This window comes from Bos javanicus, chromosome 1, assembly GCF_032452875.1.
Source record: "Bos javanicus breed banteng chromosome 1, ARS-OSU_banteng_1.0, whole genome shotgun sequence".
In the NCBI taxonomy this organism is placed as follows: domain Eukaryota; kingdom Metazoa; phylum Chordata; class Mammalia; order Artiodactyla; family Bovidae; genus Bos; species Bos javanicus.
This window is the reverse complement of record NC_083868.1, coordinates 110251818-110276642: the sequence shown is the minus strand read 5'-3', so window position 1 is coordinate 110276642 and position 24825 is coordinate 110251818. Positions and strand designations below refer to the sequence as shown.

General features: G+C 40.3%; 1 protein-coding gene across 4 annotated transcripts in view; it reads right to left on the bottom strand.

The window, feature by feature from the left end:
• Window positions 1-24825, bottom strand: part of VEPH1 (ventricular zone expressed PH domain containing 1) — a 277180-nt gene that overhangs the window by 12299 nt on the left and 240056 nt on the right. For all 4 annotated transcript variants that reach the window (XM_061417635.1, XM_061417655.1, XM_061417624.1 and 1 more), the window contains exon 12: window positions 11420-11537. In XM_061417635.1, the coding sequence (XP_061273619.1) occupies window positions 11420-11537 (118 nt within the window). The remainder of the gene's footprint in view (window positions 1-11419; window positions 11538-24825) is intronic.

Sequence of the window (24825 nt, the reverse complement as noted above, 5' to 3'; positions counted from 1 at the left end):
GGGTGTAGGGGTTGAAAGTCAGCCAGAATTTTGCTATTTAAGTCATACACCCCCCCAAAGTGGACATCAACCACCATAAATAAAGGCACACAAAATGCTGTAAAAGTTAACAGTAGCCTTGCTTAACTAAGTCCTGCTATCTAATAAGATGTCAACAAATAGTAGTTATTATCATCATGATCATGGTCATCTTCTCTGACTGTAACGATGAACAGTTGGTTTTTATAAATACCATATCCTAATGGCCTGAGGATAAAACCTATCTCCTTCCCTCCAATTAAGGATGTAATGAACTTATACTATATTAAAGCATTAGGAATGGTGAGAGAATTCAGAGTAAGACAATAAACCCTTTTAAAGGTCAAGGACTGCAGGCTTTGAACTTGAGGTGTGACAAGCAATTCAAAGAGTCCCGAAAAGAGGTGAACTCTTCTGATTTTGAGTAACAGATCCATTTGTTCATCACAACGGCCATTTTCAAGCTAATCCGATAATGGATTGGGCTGCACTGGGAATCTTTTCCACATCATTAGTGGCTGCTCCCTTTTGTCCCAGGCATCCTGCTTATTCTTATGGCAGTAGATGCTGACACCCTCACCGCCATTAACTATTATTCACATTGTACTGACTACTATCCACACCCAGAAGTTCCTTATACTGTGTGCTTCTGGCTCATGCAACTTTTGTCTTAAAAGTATTGCATTATGCACAAATAATTAAGATTGTCATAAATTTAATTTGTGATATTCAAATTCTTAGATATTTTTCCTGATTATTAAAGACAAATACCTTCAAAAGAAGGCATAATCTTGAAGAAATATGTAAATCTCAAATATTTAGTTTTAAAATAAGAACTGAGAAAAAGTATGTCTTTTTTAAAAAAAATTTCCCTTGAAATGACTGCTTCTGAGAATTACAACTCCTATACAGTCTGTGGGGAATTTCTTTCCATGTATTGAGAGTCTCAAGTTTACTCCAATTCCCTTTTATGGTTTTACTGATTTTCTTGTGTGTGTGCCAGGTCTAATAAACCCAACTCTGATTATAGAGGGTAAACTTAAAAAGGGGTAGAAGCACTGAGTGAGGAGGCTCTAGGAGCCACATTCAGTAGACTGAGTGTCTGTGGTTTCTGAAATCACTAAGGATCGTTAACAAATGGCATATTTCATATGACTACCCAGGCAGTGTTTAGAGGCCCATATTTCCTTACCAGTAGTGAATAAACAAGGAGGCATAATCCAGCATTGATTTTGTAACATCCTACAAGATGTGTGGGGTCCAAAAAAAGATAGGCAAACTCAATTTGACAGCAGCCCTTTGAGAGCATTTTCACATGTGCCAAATGACTTCCTTTCTCAGTAATCTCATACCCATCAAAATGTAGCTTGCTTTCTAGGCTTCTCTGTTAACTGCTGAAATATTGTTCTTAAAAAAAAGGCTTTTAGAACTACTATTTTATAAACTCGTAGAGCAGTGTTTCCCAACCTGTGTTCTGAGGAGCACCTATATCAGAATTACATGCTGGCTTATTAAAATGCAAATTCCAAGGCACCACCCTGAACCTATTGTTTACATAATCTTAGGGTAGGGTGAGGGACCCTGCATTTTAACAGCATCCCCAGCTGATTCTAACATGGCTCAAGAACTTCTAAGAAATGATAGTAGCTTCCTGGTAGATGACAGGAATAGGCCACACAATATCCAAAATAGTAAAACGGCAAAACCAATAGTGGGAAAAAAATTGTTATGAACTTTCCATAAAATTAAAGAATAGGATGGCAGTATAAGATCATATGGTGAAGTAAGTCAGAAAGAGAAAAACAAATATCATATACTAACACATATATATGGAATCTAGCAAGATGGCGCTGATGAACCTACTTGCAGGGCAGCAATGGAGACACAGAGAATAATAGACGTATGGACATGGCTAGGGAGGAGGGGCAAGGAGAAGGTGGGACCTATGGAGAGAGCAACGTGGAAACATACATTCCCATATGCAAAATAGGTAGCCAATGGGAATTTGCTATATGACTCGGGGAACTCAAACTGGGGCTCTGTAACAACCTAGAGGGGTAGGATGGGAAGGGAGGGGGGAGGAATGTTCAAGTGGGAGGGGACATGGATAAACCTATGGCTGATTCATGTTGATGTTTGCTAGAAACCAACACAATACTGTAAAACAATTTTCCTTCAATTAAAAATAATAAACTTTTTTTTAAGTTAAAAAAAAGATCATATGGATGTCCTTGATTTAGGTTAATAGAGTTACAGGGAAAAAAAATGCTCAGAATCAATGTTTGTGGAATTTGGCTTATTTATTGTTCATCAGTGAAACAAAAATTCTAAGGCCACCTGCCAAGAGGGTAACCTGTTCAATAGTTCTGAGAAGTTAAGTATGGTCACCTTTGGGTCCCTTATGGGAACCTACCAAATAATACTGGCCCACACTTGCCCAGTAATGACTGATAGGGACCAATGGGAAAAGATCAGGTGTGGTAGGAATGAATGGAGAGAACTGCTCAATCTTATTCTTGAACATTGAATAAAAAAGGGTTCCATACACTCTTCCCATGCTGGTCCCATGCTGTCAACTCATTTCTATGATGTCATGGATACGTGTTACTGATATCTGACTGTAGGATGTTAGATGGTTTTAAAGGTTGAGTGCTTTTCTGCACTGCCTGGACTTTGTAGAGCTGTGAGGAAAGCTGGGGGAAAATAGATGTGACATACTTGTTTTGGGGCTTCCCTGGTGGCTCAGGCAGTAAAGAATTTGCCTGCAATCCAGGAGACCTGGGTTTGATCTCTGGGTCAGGAAGATCCCCTGGAGAAGGGGATGGCTACCCACTCCAGTTTTCTTGCCCGGAGAACCCCATGGATAGAGCAGCCTGGCAGGCTACAGTCTATAGGGTCGCTCAGTCGGATATGATTGAGTGACTAACACTTTCACTTTCACTTTCATACCTGTATCAGCTCTGTGATAAGAAGAGTCATCTTGTTTGAGCTGTACAAGTTGCATGCATACATGCTCAGTCGCTTCAGTTGTATCTAATTCTGCGACCCCATGGACTGTAGCCCCACCAGGTTCCTCTGTCCATGGGGTTCTCTAGGCAAGAATACTGGAGTGGGTTGCCATTCCTTTCTCCAGGGAATCTTCCCAACTCAGGGGTCAAACCCGTGTCTCCTGTGTCTCTTGCACTGCAGGCAGATTCTTTACTGCTGAGCCACCAGGGAAGCCTGCCATAAGTTGCATATGTGTTAGCCATTGTCCCACCTGTATGCATGTACATTCTTGGTTGTTTAAGAGCATTCTAAGGAGTGTCTATACTGTTTTTGTAGAATTATTTAATAAAAACTCCATCTGTTGCGGTTGAACACTTGGCCTCAAACCTTTTGGCAATAAATAGTTTTACAGTGTCTGCATTGGAAGTTTTACCTGTAACATATCCACTATAACACTGTATCTGATATATATATACATACACACAGAATATCTCACTCTCTGTTAAATAAAATGATCTCTCATAGTACTTTTGGGAAGAACTTATTTAAGAAAATACTGCTTAAACAAAGAATATACTTGGCACAAAGATACACTGAAAATGCCATCATATGAATCCCTTTTTTCTCTTAAAATGAATTATTGTGAATTCATTAATTTGGCTTTTCTCACCACTTGCCTAAGAAAAATTTTACTAAAAATTTTCTATGAAGATACAAAATTGGTCATTTGCTTATTTGGCAAATATTTATTGACTATCTATAGCATAGGCTACCCACTCCAGTATTTTTGGGCTTCCCTTGTGGCTCATATGGTAAAGAATCTGCCTGCAATGCGGGAGACCTGGGTTGGATTCCCGGGTTGGGAAGATCCCCTGGAGAAAGGAAAGGCTACGCACTCCAGTATTGTGGCCTAGAGAATTCCATGGATAGCCCATGGGGTCACAGAGAGTTGGATATGACTGAGTGACTTTCACTTTCACTATTGTGTGCGAGAGGCTGAGGAGGGGGGCTCCCTCCATAGAACTTGTTTATTAGAGGAAACAGACACTAGTCAGACAATCAAGGCAAACATCAACCAAACAAACTAACAACGACAAAAAACAAGATGACAGGTATAACAAGTATTTTAAGGAGAGGTCTGAAATACTTTGAGGACCTTAGCATTAGTCAGGAGGTTACAGAAAGCTTCCCTAAGGCAGTGAATCTGAGTTGTAATGGGAAAGTTAATATCTACATTAACTAGGTGATGAGGGGAGAAAGGGTGATTCTAGCAGGAGAACAAGAGATCCAAAAGCCCAGGGCAGGAGGAAGTGTGGTAAGTATAGGAAACTGAAAGGAGGTCTTTCTGGCCAGAATGGTGAGGCACTGGGGACAAAATGAGGCTGGAGAGGCTAGGAGAGGGCATTGCATGTGAGGCTGTCGGGCGCTGGATGTGGAGTTTGGTTTTTAAGAGCTGTGGGAAGCCATTGTAAGGTTTTATACAGAGAATTGTGCCAGGATTTGGGCTTTGAAGAGGTCATTCTGGCCATAGTGTGGCAAGGGGGTTGGAAGGTCCAAGTAGTTCAGTCAGGAGGCTACTGCCATTATTTTAGGCAAGAGGTGATGGTAGTGCAATGAAGAGAGGTGGACAGAGTTAAAAGCACCTGAGAAGGGAAATCCAAATACTGGGTGACAGGCTGGATACAGGTAGGGAGAGGCAATTGGGTGTTTGGCTGATGCCTCAGAACGAGTGATATTATAATTACTCAAGTGGGGAATGCTGAAAGAAAGTCAGGTGGGTTTGTTTGTTTGTTTTTTTTTAGGGGGAAGGGTGGGACATTTATGAGTTTTAATTTAAATGAACTGAGTTTGAGGTGTCTTTGAATTATCAAGCAGGAAGAGTCAAGCAGAGAAGGGCAGATACCCGTTTGAGAGTTTTGTCACAGAAGCAGTTACTAAAGCCACAGACCCGTGGAGACTGACTAGGGAGAGAGTTATGGTGATGGGAAAAAATGCGCACTGATAATGAATAGCTGGATAGAGGAAGGTGGGCCCAGAAAGAAGGTTGAGAAGGAGTGTCTAGAGTAGGAGGGTCACTGAAGGATGCTGTGTCACAGAAGGTATAGGGAGAAATGCTTGAGGAAGGAGGAACTGACCAACGGAATTGAACACTGCTAAAGGTGAGTGACACAAGGACTGAAACATATCCAGTCCTGGAACCTGCATGACTTGAATGACCATAGAGATAATGGGCTGAGAGGCCAGATTAGAAAGGGTGGAGTCAAGAGGAGCAGGAGGCAAGGAAACACAGGGTGAACAGTGACGACTCTTCTGGCTTTAAAGAGGAGGCGAGAGAGAGGCAACAGGTGAAGAGAAAGGAGATGTTAAGCCAGTTGAAGGTGTTTAAGAGCCCATGGGAGTTTAAGTTGGAGGAAGAAGAGCTCTTTTAAGAGATCTTAAGTGTTTTAATTTAAAAAAACTATGTAAAAATTCTTTAAATCAATGTCACTGTAAATCTGTACAGTGATAGGGACTGATATATTCACTCTGGTCTGCCTTTCTAAAGCATGCTTCTTCTCCTTGGTATTTTGGCCTGACTCAGCTTAGTCTCTTGGTGTAAAAAGACACATTTCAATGCCTGATGATTTGTTTCTGGAAAACCACAGGGTGACTCATGCTTTGCTGCAAGTATACTTTCACTCTCTCAAGATAAGATTGTTGTTGACCCAATTTGGAAAGGCAGAAGGATTGATAGTGATGCTGGTTGAAAAATAGAAATTAACCCCTGAAGGGTATTAGGCTACTTAGCTTATGTCCCATAGAGGCTCACAGGTTATCAGCAAGTTTACTATGAAGTCTGTGTATACGTGTGTATTGAAACCTTTTGGTCAAATATCAAAATTGGGTATCCACATGGTGTTGAAGTTTTGTACACAGCAACATTTCTTCTCATAAACATTTACTTTGCAAAAGTTGCTATTTCAAGGTTTCAGTTTAGTAAGCTGTTTTATTTTTTTTATTTTTGAGAAAGAATTAGATTTTAAAGTTATATTTCAAAACAAATCTTATTTCTCCTATTGGCATTCATTATACGATCCATGAATTATTCCATCATCCATTTATATGCCAAGTACTTGTTGAACACTACCGTGTGCCAGATACTGGGTAGGGCGTACAAAGAATAATAATGTATGGTTCTTCCTCCTCTAGTTTATTGTCTAGTGGAGGAGATTGATGACAACACACCATGTATACTATAGATGGTGTAGAGAACAAAAGGACAGAGAGGAGGGAATTTATTCTGTCAGGGTGATTTGTCCATGTTTGCCAATGTATATACACATATGTGCGTGTGTGTGTCTATGTGTGAAAGAGAGGGAGAATGTGAGCGTGGGAAAAGCTTAACAGAGAGTCATAGAACAGGCAATGGGAAGAGTGGAAAGGGAAAAGATTTCAGGATAAGGATAGTAACTTATTTGAGGTGCTGAGCAGGTATTTGTTTTGTCATTATGTAATTCAAAGTATCTTTGAAAAATAGGCTGGGGTTTAATTTTACCTGCTGGGTCATTAACAATATATATGTGTGTGAAGATGTGAAGTTATCCTGCCCAACACTGCACTGGTTTTGGCTCTCTAACTACGTTTAGCATGGAAGACAACATGCCCACATATTGTAGGAGGGAAGGCATCATAAGACAAACCCAGCCACTGTATAAATCCAAAGTGGGTTTTCTTATGTCACCCATAAAGTTCTGTGAAAGTTGGCACTAAAATTAAATGGAAAACTTTCATGTTAATGGGCCCACAAGGCTATTTACGTCCTACTAGCTGAGGCCTCAGAGATGATCTCATTTAGCCCATTTTTATGTTGGCGTCTGGAGTGGAAAGCCATCTAGCCTAGGCTGAAGGTGTTCGGCAAAGGAGAGCCACCTTGCTGGTACCAGCTGATAGTGTTTGGAGAAAATCTTTTGACAGAGGCCCTTCTCACCCTAATAGCATTTTGAAATCATCTCTATTTGCCCCCATGTGATATAATGGACAGGATGTTCTTGTAACACAAACATTTGAAATCAAGTTCTAAAGAGGAATCATGATGGATGGTTGAGGTCTATCTGAAAAAAATTCTTTCATTCTCTTTTATAGCCTAAGGAGACCTCCTACGGACAATCACATTCAGTGTCTCAATATCCAGTGACTAAGACCCAGGCAAGCGCTCAGATCTACAAGTGCCAAAGATGCAAGTGCCAAGACCAGGACGTCCCTGAGTTGCTTTCTGCAGGGTGTAAGAACAAAGGCATCCCGTGTGTCTCAAGAAACAAGAGTGGAAGTGATGATTTAGTTCCTCCTCTTCCTTGAAAAGAATGTGACTGAATAGGCAGCCAGATGTGTTCTAGGACAGTCCAGCTGACTTATGTGTTCTAGGACAGTCCAGCTGACTAACTCTTACTGTTAACAGGCACGAGCAGTTCCAGGACACAAGGACTACTGATAGAGGGATTTGTTTGGTTTTCCAGAAATAGATCCTGTTCTGTTCGATCTGTTTGCTCAATCTCTATTCTCTCATTCATGTGGGCTTGATGGGATTGACAATACACACTGGCAGGCAAGTCTCTGAGGATTTTTGAGTTATTTCAGGAACTTTCTAACCTTCTACTCTGTGCTTTTATAAAACGATGATCAGAAACTGAATCAGCAATTGGAGGAATTGGAAATAGCTTCTATGTAATCATGTCCTACGTGTAATCAGGACATGATTCCAGCACATTCCCATCCCAAAACCCCTGCTTGTGTTTGAGAGGATCAAGTCATCAGAGAGGTGGCTCACTCCTTGATCTTTCCAATATATTATAATATTATGAAATAATTGTTCTTGCAATTTTCAACATTCCATGCCTTTAACTTGGATTTGCCCTAGAGATTGAAATTTCAGGCTCAAGAATTGACCTGGATTAAAATGCTAAAGTACTTGACCTCTCTCTGTTTCAGTGTCTTAATCTGAAAAATGGACTCAATAATGGTGAAAAAAATGCATGTAAGACAGAGCACATAATTAGCATGATAAATGCTAGCAATTATAATTTCAGGACCTTTATACTTTTCTAGCATTTAGTTTCCTCTGACTTCACACCCAACTGGATAAAATATATATTTTGTTGAATACCAAAACAGTAAACTTGTGTGAATTTCTGTGTGCTGATGGTGGAGCTGATGGGAAGATGACTGGGAGTTGATGGGGTGATGTGACCTCTACTCAAGGAGGGGAATGTCCTTAAAGTGACCATGGAAGCCAGCTGATTTGTTTTCAGTTTCTGAAGTCCCATAGTTTAGTCTATACATTATTAAGAAGGATTTATATTTCAGGATGTCCTTCCTAGAAGTCTAACTGAAATTTTCTAGTTGTCTCATGTTTTGTTCCCCATTTATGGAGACACATTAAAAAAAATATAGGAACAATGAATATTTGAGAACAAGGTACCTTTTGCCAATACCTTAAAAAAAAACCTAAATGCAATTTTTTCAGCCTTTTGTCTTAGACTCCAATTCTCTCTCTTTAGACCTCTTCCTCCTTGAGCCTGACAGGGCACCTGGGCCCTGCAGGAGTGCTAATCAAACCAGAACAGGAATAGTACTTAGGAGCTCAGACAGTCAGGGAAGTAGACTCTGATGTGCACACAATGACTTCTCTCAATGAGCAAAAAAGCACCAATCTCCATTTACCAGACTCAAAATGCACTGGGTATGATATAGTGATATATTTGATATTATTAACACATAATCACAATAGACCTGGAACATTTAATATTCAAGTTGTATTTGACTTTTCTACTTCTAAATATTATTCATCCATTGACTCACTCAACAGGTATTTATTGCATGCTAAAAACAAGGAAGTATGCTAGATTTTTCTATATATGTCTGGCCCTAAATGGATTATGAACCCTTTTAGAGCAGAGACATTGTACCTTTTTCCTGTTTTATCTCAAGGTTTAGCCTGTTGAAGACATTCAACCAACACAGCAAACATGCACTTCATAAATGAAAAATGGGATGCAAGTTCTATGCTGCCTGTGCATAAACAAATAACAAAATATTTATTCCTATGTCTTGATCATCTTTAAACTTATAATTTAAGCAGAATACAAATGCAAATATACTTCCTATGATTAATATATGTCAGCAGTATTATGTCAGACCTTTCACTTGGATTAAACATATAATTTATATGCTATATAAAAATAAGAAAACTAGATCAACTTATAAAAACTTTTCAGGGAGTTTTTGGTGAAAATAGTAACTTAAAATAGGATTTCTCTCAGACCAAAATCCCTTTTCATAAAGCAAAAGGAAATAAGCAAAGAAATCTAAAAGTTTTAGGCGCCGAACATTTTGATTCAATATGTTCTGCTATAAAATATTTGGCCTTGTTTGAATTTTTATTGCTATATGTTCTCAGTCTATATTTAACTGTGAGAAACACAAATAAGAACGAGTGAATGTGAAAAATGTTCTTTTTAAGTCATGGCAGTGAATTTGAGAAAACATATATTAAAGGAACACTTTGTGGTTTTAACTTGCAGCCCCTTTCCTGAGCCTCCCTTGGTCAGATATGATTTAATGTTTATTGAACTAAGGACTCAGCTTACTTGGAATGAAATCCTTAAGGGCCCCTCAGAACCACCTCAGATAAGTCCCTTACTTCACCATGATCTCAAATAAGGTTTCTTTTATGCCCTCTTTTTCACAGGTGAAATAAGGTCTAATTAGAAAGTTTCATAATGGGGACATTCAATTCATCAATTCTTTCTTTGCTCAAATTAAGTTTTTAAAAATCAGTGTGTTCACTCTGGCATCAACTCAGTCTCAGTCTGTAATCAGCCAACAATCTGTGCCTCATGAAGGCTGCCATCTTAACTGCCAGTTTCTTCCACCCATACTGTCTCTGTGGGGGTAATACATTCTATTTGGTGCCTCTGCGTGAGGTCCTCAAATTTCCATCTGGCCAAAATAAACACTTTTTTTTCAGTTCAGTCTCAACTTCTTGGCTGAGCAACAGGACAGACTTGCCACAATGCATGATCTTTAAGATGCCCAAAATCCCAGTTCAAGGAATGGGTACAGATGGTATGACCAACAGCTCTCTAGAGGATGGCTCATCTACAAAGTGGTTTGTGTCCAGCAGTGTTTCAACACCATTCTCTTGGTCTACACTTCAGTTCCTGAGCCATGTCAATGTTGAGAACTCTATCACATTGATGGTAAAATATTCCATTCCCAAAGGCAGCCTACCTAACTCTGTGAAGATTAGACTTTTTATCAACCTATGTCCACTGGTTAAACTGGGGCAAGTGTAACCAGGAGATAGCATGGAGACATGGTTAAGTGCATGGGCTCTGGGGTCAGACTGGGTTCAATCCATCCACTGATAACTTATTACCTGTGTGACCTCAGGCAGTTCCCAAATCCCTCTGTGCCTCAGTTGCCCCATCAGTAAGATAGATACGTGCTTCAGTCGTGTCCGACTCTGTGCGACCCCATAGATGGCAGCCCATGAGGCTCCCCCGTCCCTGGGATTCTCCAGGCATGAACACTGGAGTGGGTTGCCATTTCCTTCTCCAATGCATGAAAGTGAAAAGTGAAAGTGAAGTCGCTCAGTCGTGTCTGACTCTTAGCAACCCCATGGACTGTAGCCTACCAGGCTCCTCCGTCCATGGGATTTTCCAGGCGAGAGTACTGGAGTGGGGTGCCATCAGTAAACTGGAGATAATACTAGTACTAGCCTTATGAGATTATTGTGAAGGTTAAATGAGATACTTGACACGTTTAGTGTAGGGCTTGGCACATATTGACTAACAATGATTATTTTTAGGCAAGTCAGTAGACCAAGTTCCTTGTGCAGCATAAAGGAAGGCGAAGGGTAAATAACCAGATACGAAATTATTTCTCAAATAACTCCTTACTCTTTAAGTGTCTCATTTTTCACCCAGCTCAATCATCAAGCAAAAATATTAAGGGAGATGAGGAGGTCTGTGAAACCACTCACTCATTTAAGTGTGGTCTCATTTCTTTGGGGTTCTTGAGAGGATGTTTGTTTTTCTCTAACCCTCAGGGTCACTGGGGTTGAAATGAAGAATGTTATTGGGGTAAGATGGCCAGTATCACTTTCTTGATAGCCATATAGATGTGGGCATTGTTTTCTTGTTCATTTCTGGTTTATGTTTCTCTCTGTTCCAACATCTTCCCTTTTCCTCACTCCCACTTTCGTGAGATACCTTTGTCAGCACAAAGCAGAGGCAGTCAGGCACACCTCTATGCATTATTCCAACTTAGGATGTTTATGCAAGAAGAAAGCCAACCAGGGTGGGGTTCCTGCAACCCTGGCAACCCCAGGGGCACACGTGGTTCTTAGCAGCCAGGGGAGGGTGGGGTCTCTCACCGGTTGCTCTCTCAGGGTTGTTGCACATGAAGCACTGCCACGCTCCTGCTGCTTCACTGAAGCCAAACACGTCGAAGAACCTCACTTCTTCTAGATGGAGCTGAACCTGGTCCAGATCCTGTTTTGGGAACACAAAGCACAAAGAACATAAGTGTGTCTGCCTGCCACGCAGCACTCTGAGACTGGGCAAATGGGATGTGGACACAGGACAGCCAGGGCTCGGATTCAGTGCTTATGACAAGAAGGGAGCATGGAGAAAACCTCTCATGGCCCATCTTAGAAAAGAGCAGCTAGTTCAAACTCTTCTAAGAGAGTTCTTACTCTTAAACACAGAGGGTGGCCAGCACAGGCCCCAGGGCTGCTCTTTGAGGGAGTGCCAAGTCAGAGCCTGAAGTGGCCCAGAATTTTCATGCATCTAACCACAGCTCAAGAATTTCTAAAAAGCTGGGATATTCGAGTGGCAATGCTGTCGAAACGAATGCTTCTGGGGATTTGTCTTTTATTTACACTTCACATGGAATTGAGAATCAATTATCCATATCAAAAAATTATTTTTATTAGGTTGGCTTCACAGGGGGCTGATGGAAATGTGTAGGGGTGTTTAATCCCTTAGCCCTTGGCTCCAGTTCTGTTTTAGTTTCATACTTTATCTTAAAATTGGATGTAAACTTTGCATTTTCTAGTCCATAATATGGCTGCATTGGTTTTAATGGAAAATAATGCCATAATCTGTAAATTAATTAACTTTTCCCCTCTAAATGGTTGAGTAGAACTGACACACTGAGAAGACCACCCTGTTTTATGTGCCCTATGGCATCCTGCCAAAGTGTTCCTATTTAAGAGGCACAGGAGAGAGGTTCCATTACACTGTAAATGGATGGAAAACTATTAGCCTAACCAAATTAAATAGCTCTACTGTCCTCCTGAGGCTCTCCTATTATGTAAATGACTTGTAGCCTCTGCTATAGGGTGGCCAGAACTGCACTCTTACAAAGTTGCTTTCCTAAGTGGGGTTTACCGTCTTTGCTGGCCTCGCACATGCCCAGTTGACTTATCTGTTTGTCTTCTATTGAGCTGTGATTGTATTTCCTTTCCTCTGGTCCACACTCTCATCTTGTACCCATAGTAACAGCTCTCAGCATGCCCAAGAGCTAGGGGATGGAGGCACTGGTAGCACCGCTTATGGTGGATCTAAAATAGGGAAGACCCTGAAGCTCTCAGGTCTGCTTTTCTTGACACAGGAGACAGGTATGCTGTACTCAGCTCCTTGAGAGCAGAAACACATCTACTGTGTTCACAAGTTGCATTCCCAGCATCAAGTCCAACATCAGGAATGGATGAACATCACTGGTTTGCAGGCCCTGTGCAAAGTTTCTCAATGAGCTATAGGAACAGTATTATGAAAATTTTAAGGGGATTCATTCTGTAGAACATTTACATTCACTGGGACAAAAACCCAGTGAAGGCAGGGACTTTGTTTTATTGGCTGCTATAATGTTAGCACTAAAGACATGCAAGCATTAAATAAATATTTGTGGGATAATGAAAAGCATAAACTGGGACTAGAAATGAGTACCTCTCAGCACCCTTTATTAAGACTGCTATGGTTTGTGCTCTGGAACTGGACATGTTGGCGGCTCACAATGCTGAATACAGCTTTTTGAGTTGTTAACCTTTAATATCATATTTTAGGTATTCCAACAGGCACTGTTTATAAAGAAATGTTTTTAAAGAATGATTTTGAATGTGTTCAATAGAAAAAAAGGCGGTTTTCTTAAAAAGTGTATTTCCAAGATAAAGACTGAAGAAGCACCTGGGAGTCTTACAGGTTTCAAAGGATGAAATCCATATTAAAATTTATGGGGAAAAAGCAGATGTTCATAAATATCAGTTTCAAAACTGCTAAGTCTCTGAAGTCTATACTTGGCCATTGGTATGCATATCGTTTCTCTCTTTCCCACACAATTAAGGATCAATTTTTCATTCACCACAAGCACTGCTAGCAAACAAAGTACTTAAAATAATACTTCAGGGTTCCTTTATTTGTCCTGTTGTGAGACCAGAAATATCCCAGGTTGTTGCTCATAATTCACATTTGTCTTGGCAAAAAGTTACTTTCAAAGTTTAAGACAGATGGCAAGTAACATCCCAGTGTTCAAGTTCTCAAGTCAAAAGCAAATTTTTTCAGAGGATTTAAGTGTTGTGCAAAGGAGACTGAGTGAAGAAGGTAGATGGTAATTTTATGAACTGCTGAAGTTGGTAGTAACAGTCAACTTTGAATAGACAGACAAACGAAACACAGGTAATTCCAAATATTGGTGGAAAATCAAAGCAAAATAAATCACAAAACAAACAAACACAAGCCATTCAACTAGAGATACCTAAATTTTTGGAATTTTGATTTCTTAAGTGTGATCGAGGTCATTATTTCTCTCTCCTACTTATTTTCTTTACCCTCCTGTGTCCTATAGCTTCCCCAGGCCTTGCCTAGGATTTGTGATGTGCTAAGTGGGCTTCTCTGGTAGTTAAGACCCTAAAGAATCCACCTGCAATGTGGAAGACCTAGGTTCAATCCCTGGGTTTGGAAGATTCCCCTGGAGGAGGGCATGGCAACCCATTCCAGTACTTTTGCTGGGAGAATCTCATGGACAGAGGAGCCTGGTGGGCTACAGTCCACGGGGTCGCAAAGAATCGGACACGACTGAGTGGCTAAGCACAGCACAGCAAGGTGCTTCAGTTGTGTCCGACCAACTCTTTGAGATCCTGTGGACTATAGCCTGCCAAGCTGCTCTGTCCATGGGATTTTCCAGGCAATACAGGAGTGGGTTGCCATTTCCTTCTCCAGGGGATCTTCCCAACCAAGGGATTGAACCCGCATCTCTTATGTCTCCTGCATTGGTAGGTGAGTTCTTTACCGCTGGCGCCACCTGGGAAGCCCAGGATTTGCTATATGGCTTCTTCTTTTTTTTTTTTTTTAAAGACAAGAGAACCAAAATTGATTTGTTTAAAGAATTGCAACCTTCATTTAAGCAACTAGCCTCTAGAAGAGTAATTTTATATCAAGATAGGGTCATTCCTTGAATATTTCCATTCAATGGCATTGGACACACCCTAGGGTGACCTTTCAATAATTCCCATCTCCTGGTGTTCATCTCTTTGTATAACCCATTTCTCTTAAGTGTGGGAAAGACCTGTAACTTGTTTTTAACCAAGAATATGGCAATGGTGATAGGATATTAATCTCATGATTGTATTATTATGTATCCCTGCTCACCCTCTCCCCCAACACACACACACACACAAAACCAATCTTGCCAGCAAATGCATAGAGAAACTCCCCTGCTGGCCTTGAAGAAGAAAGCTGTCATGTTGTGAACTGCCTATGGAGAGGGCCATGTGGCTGGCAATTGTGGGTGGCTGCTAGGACCTAGTGGCAGCCTTTAGACAACAGCCAGTAACAGAGCCAGTCCTTTAGTCCTATGACCCTCCACCAAATTTCTCCCAGCACCCTGAGCAAGCCTGGAAATGGAAAGCTGACCCTTTCCATTCGATGAGAAACACAGCTCCCTGAGTGAGAACACAGCCTGGTCAATACCTTGATTGCAGCCTTGTGAGACCATGAGTGGAGGACCCAGCAACACCACAAGCAGACTCCTGATGTTTTAAGCTGCTAGGTTTGTAGTAATTTGTTATGCAGTTTTGGGCATCAATACCTAGACTACATTGTGAAGAAGAGGAGAAGGTGACACTCTTGGCCAATATTCAATGAAAATGATGCTTCTACTTAGAGGGGTCACATTCTTTCAAGTATACCCCAGATCAGGCCTCAATAAAACTCAAAGAATATTGAAGTCTGTATTATTTCTGTTGACTTAAATAAAAAGATACATAATCATAGTAAACATGCACTAAGAAGGATTTTCTTGATAATCATTGTCTAATTCAAGAGGGATAAAAGCCTATGAAGGGAAAAATGATGTTTCTGAACAGCTGATTAAGCAAATATTTCTCCAGGTTTAGGGAAAGAAAAACTTAACGGGAGTAGGAATTTGGAAAACTATATAAAAAGTCTTTTGTGAAGCTCCCTAGAGGAAAACTACACCAGCCAGTTTGAAAAGATGAGTGGATATTTACAACATCGTTTTGATGACAGTGACAGCATGAGTTAATGCCATGGATTCTGTAAAAGTGCAAAGTGGCCTCTCCATCTTAGAATGTGGTCTATGTACTGGGAGAGGGGATTGGGAAACAATTTTCCAGAAATCAGTGAAAGCATACATCTGGAAGAACTTTGGCTTCTGGCACATTTAAATTCTGTTCTAACAGTATTTTTGCACAGATACAAAACATAGGATTGCCTCATGTGCTCCGTGCACTTATGGTTAATAGGATCAACTCTTGGCACATACTTTAAGCATGTTTTAAGAAATGTAAAGAGTTATTTTTAAAACAATCTTCAATATTTTCACATAATAGTAATGCTTTTTGTCTTTATGTTATTTCTATTGTACATGTTCTAACTATATGGAGTTTGGGGTGTGAAATAAACTTATTGAGGGAAGAAAATTAATGATTCACCTCTATATTGTTCATCTTTTTATTACTTATGTTGTCCTACATTCTGTAGGCAAACTGTCTTGTAAGAAACACCATATGTTGAATGAACAAACTAGCAAAAGAGATACTAAAGGATATTTATGCTCTAATTTTAAAAATTTATTTCAATTTCTGAGAAACATCTCTGTTGAATTCAAGTCAAATCCCTTAGTATTAAGAGCACCTGTTGTCAGGAACCAAGGATATATAGATGTAAGAGACACAGCCCTGTATGCCAAAGACATAAGGTAATCCACTGGGTTCACAGCACTTCTCACAGAGGGAAACTGGAACGCACCTTTATTCGTGTTTGGATGAGGTTATTATTAATCTTCTGATGTGACTTTTTTGGCTCTCAACTGGATTAAAGCACCTTCACAAGAAGACTGATTTCTACATGGTTTTGTAGTTTCTGAAATTAATTAGTATAGCACTTTGCCTATAGGAGCTATTCAATGAATTTTTCTAAATTTTTGTTAGTTAAGACACATATCAACAGTAGCATTTAGATTTTCAATTTTCATGTCTATTCAGCATGACCACTAAGCCCTTTTAGAAATACTTATTTTAAAAATAAGTATTATTTTTATTATCTCTATGCATATTAAAAGACACTTGGTCCTTGAAGAAAAGCTATGACAAACCTAGACTGTGTATTTATAAAAAGAGACATCAATTTGCCAACAAAGGTCTGTCTAGTCAAAAATGTGGTTTTTCCAGTCATGTATGGATGAGAGTTGGACCATAAACAAGGCTGAGTGTGGAAGAACTGATGCTTTCAAACTGTGGTGTTGGAGAAGACTCTTGAGAATCACCTGGACAGCAAGGAGATCAAACCAGTCAATCCTAAATGAAATCAAACTTGAGTATGGATTGGAAGGACTGATGCTGAAGCTGAAGCTCCAATACTTTGGCCAGCTGATGCAAAGAGCCAACTCATTGGAAGACTCTCTTGCTGGGAAAGATTGAGGGCAGGAGGAGAAGGGAGTGACAGGAGGAGATGGTTGGATGGCATCACCAACTCAATGGACATGAGTTTGAGCAAACTCTGGGAGATAGTGAAGGACAAGGAAGCATGGCATGTAGTACAATGGGTCTCAAAGAGTGGGAGATGACTGAGTGACTGAACAACAACTATGCCTATTATAGGAATTCATTTTATCTAATACTATAAAACAAGCTTTTAGAATAAAATGTAGTAACTGAAGGAGAATGCCTGAATCCATCAATATAGCATGTTGACTGCTTGTTTTCAAGACCTTCAGCTTTTCTGGATCTCCAGTTCTCAGGAGGTATTGGCATCAGGAGTCCCTGGGAAAACTGTTACAAACATCAGATACAGGTCTGCCTCTGAAACTTAACCTTATAAGTCTGAGTTTGGGCCTGGTAACGTGCATTTCTAAACAAGCTCTGCAAGTTATTCTGACATGCACTGACTGGGAAATTAATCCTACACCCCTGGGAATAGAGGCAAGGATGGCTGATTCATCTCCATTAATTGATATTTGAGGAATTTGTCCATCCTCAGTGCATATGTTCATACTTTTCCACAATACTTTGGTTTCATATGACAAAATACACAATCTGGTTGCAAGAGTAAAAATTTCATTCCTGATAATCAGAGACTTTTTTATTCCAAATTTTGCAATATGGAAGGAAGAGTTGAGGCATGAATACTGAACTTGTTGGGACCCATTTGAGACTTGGCAGGAGGTTGAATGTGTGGGGAGGGAGGTGTGCAATGTCTGGAAGACAGACTGAGCAGACGCAGCAAGGGTGCTGACCTTGAGGAGCTCACAGCGTGTTCCAGTATTCAACACGGATGTCCCATATGTGCTATGTCCCATCGTCTCTCCTTTTTCCATCCTTGATTAGGAAAAGAATTCTAAGTACACATGAGTATTTGAGGTCAAAGTGGCAAGCTTTTTCCTATTACTATAGATCATGAAACAGACTTGACTTCTTATTTTTTGAATCCCAGAGTGTTGGGAAGAACTGAACTGTTTCCTAGCAAGTAGTGACAGTTCTATGGTTCTGGCTTAAAGTGGCTGGAAGAAAGCATTCATGTTTGATTTATTTAAGAGATTTTTTTTTTTTTAAAGAATTCTTTCATTCAAGAACCAATAAATATGATAGGATATTTGTTTTGATTCAAAAAGTCAAATTTTCACACTCATCTAAGGACAGTAAAAGTGATTTTTTTTAAACTACAGAAAGGTGGCAGTAAACATGACAGGAGTTTAAATAAAGTAAACTTGTATGGAAAAGTAAATATAAGCATATGGACTGAGTCAAAATAAAGGTGGCACACTGGGTGAAGAGGCTTCGTAAATGTTTGATAAACCCATAATTAATTTATTTAAGGATCCAATTTCTTTTAAACTTTAGTCCGTTAAAGGCAAAGTATCTGTTACCAGAGTGAAAGCAAGTGCAAAAGACTACGACTGTTCAAGTGTCAAGAAAACGTTGGCACATCTAGAGTGTCAGAGCGAACGTAATCACTAGAACTATTATCAACAAAAGCCCACCTTCCCACGGAATCTCCTTTCATACTGGAAAGCAAAAAATTACAGTTATTTACTTTTTTTTCCTAATCAGTGGTTGCCACCTGTATTTAACAACTATGTACTGAGCATCTAGGACTATTATGTATTACTATGTGGTACCAGACCACAGAGGGTGCTGATGTGGAAAAACTCATTGGGCAGGCTTTCTTTTTTCTCATTTGGAATCCATTAGTGAGATAACCGGAGAAGGCAATGGCAACCCACTCCAGTACTCTTGCCTGGAAAATCAAATGGGTGCAGGAGCCTGGTAGGCTGCAGTCCATGGGGTTGCTAAGGGTCGGACACAACTGACTTCACTTTCACTTTTCACTTTCATGCATTGGAGAAGGAAATGGCAACCCACTCCAGTGTTCTTGCCTGGAGAATCCTAGGGATGGGGGAGCCTGGTGGGCTGCTGTCTGTGGGGTTGCACAGAGTCGGACACAACTGAAGTGACTTAGCAGCAGCAGTGAGATAACCATACTCCTCAGCTCTGTATGTTATTTTGTTGGGGCACGAGGTCCTTCTCTTATCTTAATCTTCCTCCTTCAAGGACTTCCTTGGTGGTCCAGTGGATAAGACTGTGTTTCCAATGCAAGGGACCTGAGTTTGATCCCTGGTCAGGAAACTAGATTCCACATGCCGCAGCTAAGACCCAGTGCAATCAAATAAAAAAATACATTAAAAAAAAAATTTCCTCCTTTATCCCTGATACTCTCTCATTCTTAGACCGCCACTCCCTCCTCCACTTTATGTAAGTTCTCACTCTTGGGAGTTTGATATATGTCTTTGAATAGATATGTATTCCTGAAAAATAGGTAGCAATGTTTAAGGTATTTGACATTTTCACAAACACATTATGCTGTAGACTACATTCTATTTTTCACTTGCTTCACTCAAGATCTCTACATGGTTTGTACGTGTATTTAGTTTGTTGCCTCTACTGCTGCAGTGTGATTTCCTAGTACCTCTTCACCATCCACCACATTTTATCTCACCATTCTCCTAGGAATGGGCATCAAGGGAGCCTCTACCTCTGCACCTAGACAGACCATGCAGTAATGAATATTCTCATCATACCTGTCTCCTTGTGGACATGAGCAAGAATTTTTATGAGATAATCATTTAGGAGTGAAATTGCTGGATTACAGGGCATATGTAAGAATACAAAGAAAACGTTTTTATGGTTCTGCACAGCTTGGGCTTTCTGAGAAAATTTTTACTGAAACTTAGGACCTGGGCTAAAAGGACAAGCTTCAGAAGTTAATTCATAACTAATCAGAAAATGAAAGACTATCCAGAGAGACTTATCTTCCCAGATGTATGTGTATGTTCACATTTCAAGGTGGGGATAAGACCCAGGATTTGGAGACATTCTTGGTTTATCAAGCTGGAGACACAAGTCTCACTCTCCACTGGAACGACTTATCTGTATCCCAAAAGGTAAGAGTAAGAACCCAGAATCCTTTCCAAGGAGCAAAGATTTTTCTCTCTTTCTTTCAGAAGAGTGGAGGTGCTGTTCCTCTCCTATATAAATATCCAGATTCATATTTTCAGAGTTCCTTACCTATAATACCCTGCTGGCTCAGACAGTAAAGAATCTGCCTGCAATGCAGGAGGCCTGAGTTTGATCCCTGGTTTGGGAAGATCCCCTGGAGAAGGAAATGGCAACCCACTGCAGTATTCTTGCCTGGAGAATCCCATGGACAGAGGAGCCTGGTGAGCTACAGTCTATGGAGTTGCAAAGAGTTGGACATGACTTAGCGACTAACATTTTCCTTTCCTTTTACCTATAATGCAGACCCTGCTATGTGTAGGATGACTTTTGGTTTTCATCATATTGCATGAGGGTAAAAAACTGAGGCAAAGGAGAACCCGTGAGGTTATTTGCTATAAATAATAATCTCTGCTCCACAAACCTTGTTTTCACGAGATATTAAAAAGTTAACGTTATACATATCTTTAATTTCACTGGGTTCTGATAAACTGCTCTTCAGGTTGGCTGTCCAGTTTACATTCCCACCAGCACAGTATGAAGAATTCCTTTTCCACATCACAATGGAAGGTCTTTCTACACTCTGAAGTTTTTCGAGGAATTACCATCCAACAGTCCTTTCTCATGCATGAAATAGGCCATGCTTGTGGTGACCGCAATTATCATGGTTTGATTGCAAAAGGGGCTGGCAACAGTCTCCAGTAACTTCTTAAACCACTGCTTCTTAAACCGTAGGGAAAATCAACCACACTTCTGCAGAAAACACTGTATTTTTCTCCATTTTTACATGCTGCTGTCATCGGAGGCATTCCAGTTTCTGGGAATCAGATCACTCTTTCTAGGTACAATTATTTTAATAGGCTAAATGCATATCAGAGAATGAGATGGTTGGATGGCATCACTGACTCAGCGGACATGAGTCTGACCAAGCTCTGGGAGATGGTGAAGGACAGGGAAGCCTGGTGTGCTGTAGTCCATGGAGTCGCAGAGTCGGACACGACTTAGCAATGAAACAACAACAATGCATATCGACATTTGACCAGGGTCTAGTTTTACTTTAAGAATGATCATTTTGTTGACATGTTTACTACTTGGGGGCTTCCCTTGTGGCTCAGCTGGTAAAGAATCTGCCTGCAATGCAAGAGACCTGGGTTCAATCCCTGGGTTGGGAAGATCCCTTGGAGAAGGGAAAGGCTACCCACTCCAGTATTCTGGCCTAGAGAATTCCACGGACAGTCCATGGAGTCGCAAAGAGTTGGACACGATTGAGTGACTTTCACTTTTACTTTCACTTTACTACTTGGAGCAGTGACGAAAGAGATAAAACTGACTCTATCCTGGACTTAATGAGAAGGCATTGCTTCCCCTGATATGGAAACTTTAGATGTCTCCATTTGCCTTTCAACAGATACAGCACAATGCTAAGCACTGGTGAAGTAGTAGAGATCAAGGCAGCCGTGGTAAGTTGAACTACCCAGTTGAATTATCCCTCAGTAGAGAAAGGGATAAAGCAAACTCTGATTTCTTTACACAATGAAAAATTCCACAGATATTAAAAGGAATGAGCTAGATCTACATGTGAACAGATGTAGATATATTTTCAAGACATAAATAACATATTGCAAAAGATAAATGCATATGGTAAAATTCAAAAACAATGTGCTTAGTCGTGTCCGACTCTTTGCAACTCTATGGACTGTAGCCCTCCAGGCTCCTCTGTCCGTGGGATTCTTTCGGCAAGAATACTGGAGCGGATTTCCATTCCCTTCTCCAGAGGACCTTCCTAACCCGTGGATCGAACCCTGGTCTCCTGCACTGCAGGTGTCTTCTTTACCATCTGAGGCACCATGGAAATAATACACACCAACCTCAGGAGAGTATTTGCAGTATTTCCTTTTCATAAAGGAAAATATTTGAAGTAAATATGGAAGGAAATGCAAACATCTCTTCTATCTTGTGGTAGGAATGGATATCATCTTTCTGTGCTTCCCTGAATGTCAGTTATTTCATAACTTAATAAAAAATAAAAGTGAGGCAGAGAACACAGTTCAGTGAATCAAAGAGACTGGCAGGGATTAGAATCTGTGAGGAAGAAAGGTTCTGCATGTGTTGGGGAGATTCCTTGGTACCCCTCAAATTCCTCATAGAGGGATCTCCTCATCTAGCTTGTGTGTGGCTGGCCTTGGTGGTGAAGGTTGTTAAAGGACCATCTATTTCTCCTGATTTTTTGCATCCATTCTTGTTGGGGGGGCTCCACATGAAAGCTTCTTTTAATCTAGCTCTTCAAACTCAGAGACAAAGACACGAAATGCAAAGTGCTTGAAACAGGTTCTACTCTTTTGTTTTAGAAAACAAACCAATCTAAATCACTGAATGGCTTAAATGACAGAAGTGAAACTTAGAAATAAGGTTTCTTTTCTGCACAGTGGGATGGTATAAAGAATACAGGTTTTGGAGCCAGAAGATCTGAGTTTGAGCCCTACTACTGTCATTCACTGGCAATTCTTGGAAATATCTTAATTTCTAGGCTCTTTCAATGTACTTCTCAGTCTGTACAATGACTGTGATCCTTAAGCTGCTTCCTTCAGCGAGCTGTTGCCACAAATCAATTCAGGGTAATTCTGCTACTTTGTAAACTGTAGAGAAATAATACAAAGTAGTGATAATGATGATGATATGAACAAAGTAAGATAAGCTCCTTTTTATGCATATAAAACAGTGTTTTTTGCCTCTTAGCTAGATAAATATATGTAAATCTTTTTGAAATGAATGGCTTTTAAAAGAAACATTGATGTTAGGTGCCTGAAAAACATATTTCATTTTCTAAAAGCAAGTAACATATTTATCTGTCTGTTTTTGTTAGCTTGTTGTCAAACCTAGGAGTATAGGGTGTAATGAGATGCAAACATAAAAAGATGCAATGCAATGTGAACATCTGAAAGGGGAGGCAGGTAATGACATGTGCGTGTCTGATGGAGCCATAATGAGATGTACAAATAGAAATGCACATAGAAATGTGCCTGGGCAGTAGTGTAATGAGATGCATAAATGATTGGGTGTAAAGATAAAGGCATTTGGGGGGATGTAATGTGATTTATAAATGGAAGCATTAAATGGGGGAGGGTAGAAAGGGCAGGTTGTGATAAGAAGCAGAGAGAAAGAATGCAGTGCCATGCATGAATGGAGGAACTAATAGTATGTGCATGATGAGGGAGTAATGAGATAAAAATGAAATGGCATAATGAGGTTCACAGATGGAGGGATGTAATGAGCTGTGCAGAAAGGAGGTAATAATGACAAGCATAAAAGGAAGGATTTAATACTATGAATAAAGAAATGGGTGTAAGAAGACGTGAGGACTGAAAGGAGAAACAGAAAAAAAAAAAGGACCTGGGTGAAGAGATTTGAAATAACAAGATGGCAAATGGAGCACTCTAATGAGACGCTGAGATTAAAGGGTGCAGTGAGGTGTGCCCATTTAGGGAGTAATTAGACACACACACAGGTTTATAATGAGGTATCCGAGCCCTGCTCAGACATACACCGTAGCACTCAGTTCTTATGAAAGGGGTGAAAATGGAAAAAATGTAAAGCGGAGCCATAAATATATCTAAATTGTTACAAATCCAAAAAGAGAAAACTAAACAGGTGATTTAACCACCGTCTGGAAGTGAATGAAGTCATGGTTTCATAGGCGCTGTTTATGGAGCACTTACTCTGTGCCACTGCTCTGCTGGGTGCTTAACTAACTAAACGCATCATCTCATTTTCCCTTCCTAGCTGCTGTCTATGGGTTGCACAGAGTCAGACACGACTGAAGCGACTTAGCAGCAGCAGCAGCAGCAGCTATCCTATGAGGCGAGTGAATTTTAGGGCGGTTAACCAATTTGCACAGATTCCCAGAGCATGTTGGTGGTAGAGATGTGATTCAAGCCAAGGCACTGGATTCCAGTTGCCTTTGCCTCTTTTCTGGTGTTGCTGTAAGAGTACATGGTGGGGCGTCCTGCCTCCGAATCTCCTGGATCATGTGTCTAAAATGCAGAGTCCCAGGCCCACCCAGCAAGTACCCCTTGCAAGACCTGTGGAGGCCCCAGGAACCTGCAAGCTCCCAAGCTCCCAAGTCTGAGGCACTGAGGTCTGAGAATTAGTGAAACCAGCCTTGGAATCAGGGTGTTTAGCTCTGGGGAAAATCTACGAAGAAAGGGGCTCATGGGAAGTGTGAGCAGCTGAGTTGGCTACAAGGGGTATTTACCAAGGATTTACCTTGTGCAAGGATTTTTACCAGATCCTGGAATGAAGCATCAAATGATACTTTGGACTGTATTTAGCAGAGGACTTAAAAAAAGGCTCCTTTCCCTCAGACTGGTATCCATTAAGAACACAAAATTATATTGAAAATAGTATAAAAATGCAAAGATGTACTGAAAATAATTAGATGCTAGGAAATATCTGTTTACTGAAATCATAAATATGAAGATTACTCCAGTCTGTGATCTCTAAGGAGAAGAGAGTAATGTGTTAAACTTAAAAGTTTGCCAATCTGCATGCAACTTTACTTAAAAAACAAAAAAAGCCAATAGGGCCACTGATTCTTCTTTCTTGATATATCTAGTGTTAAGGTGTCTAAATTGCTGATTTTTTTTACATTAAAAAGTCCCAGAATTTAATCTAGAAATGAATCTCAAACTTGGATGACAACTCACATCTTAGTGACACAGCCACTGCTCTAAACATTTTTAGAAGTATGTTTTGGAACTGTTTTTAGAGTG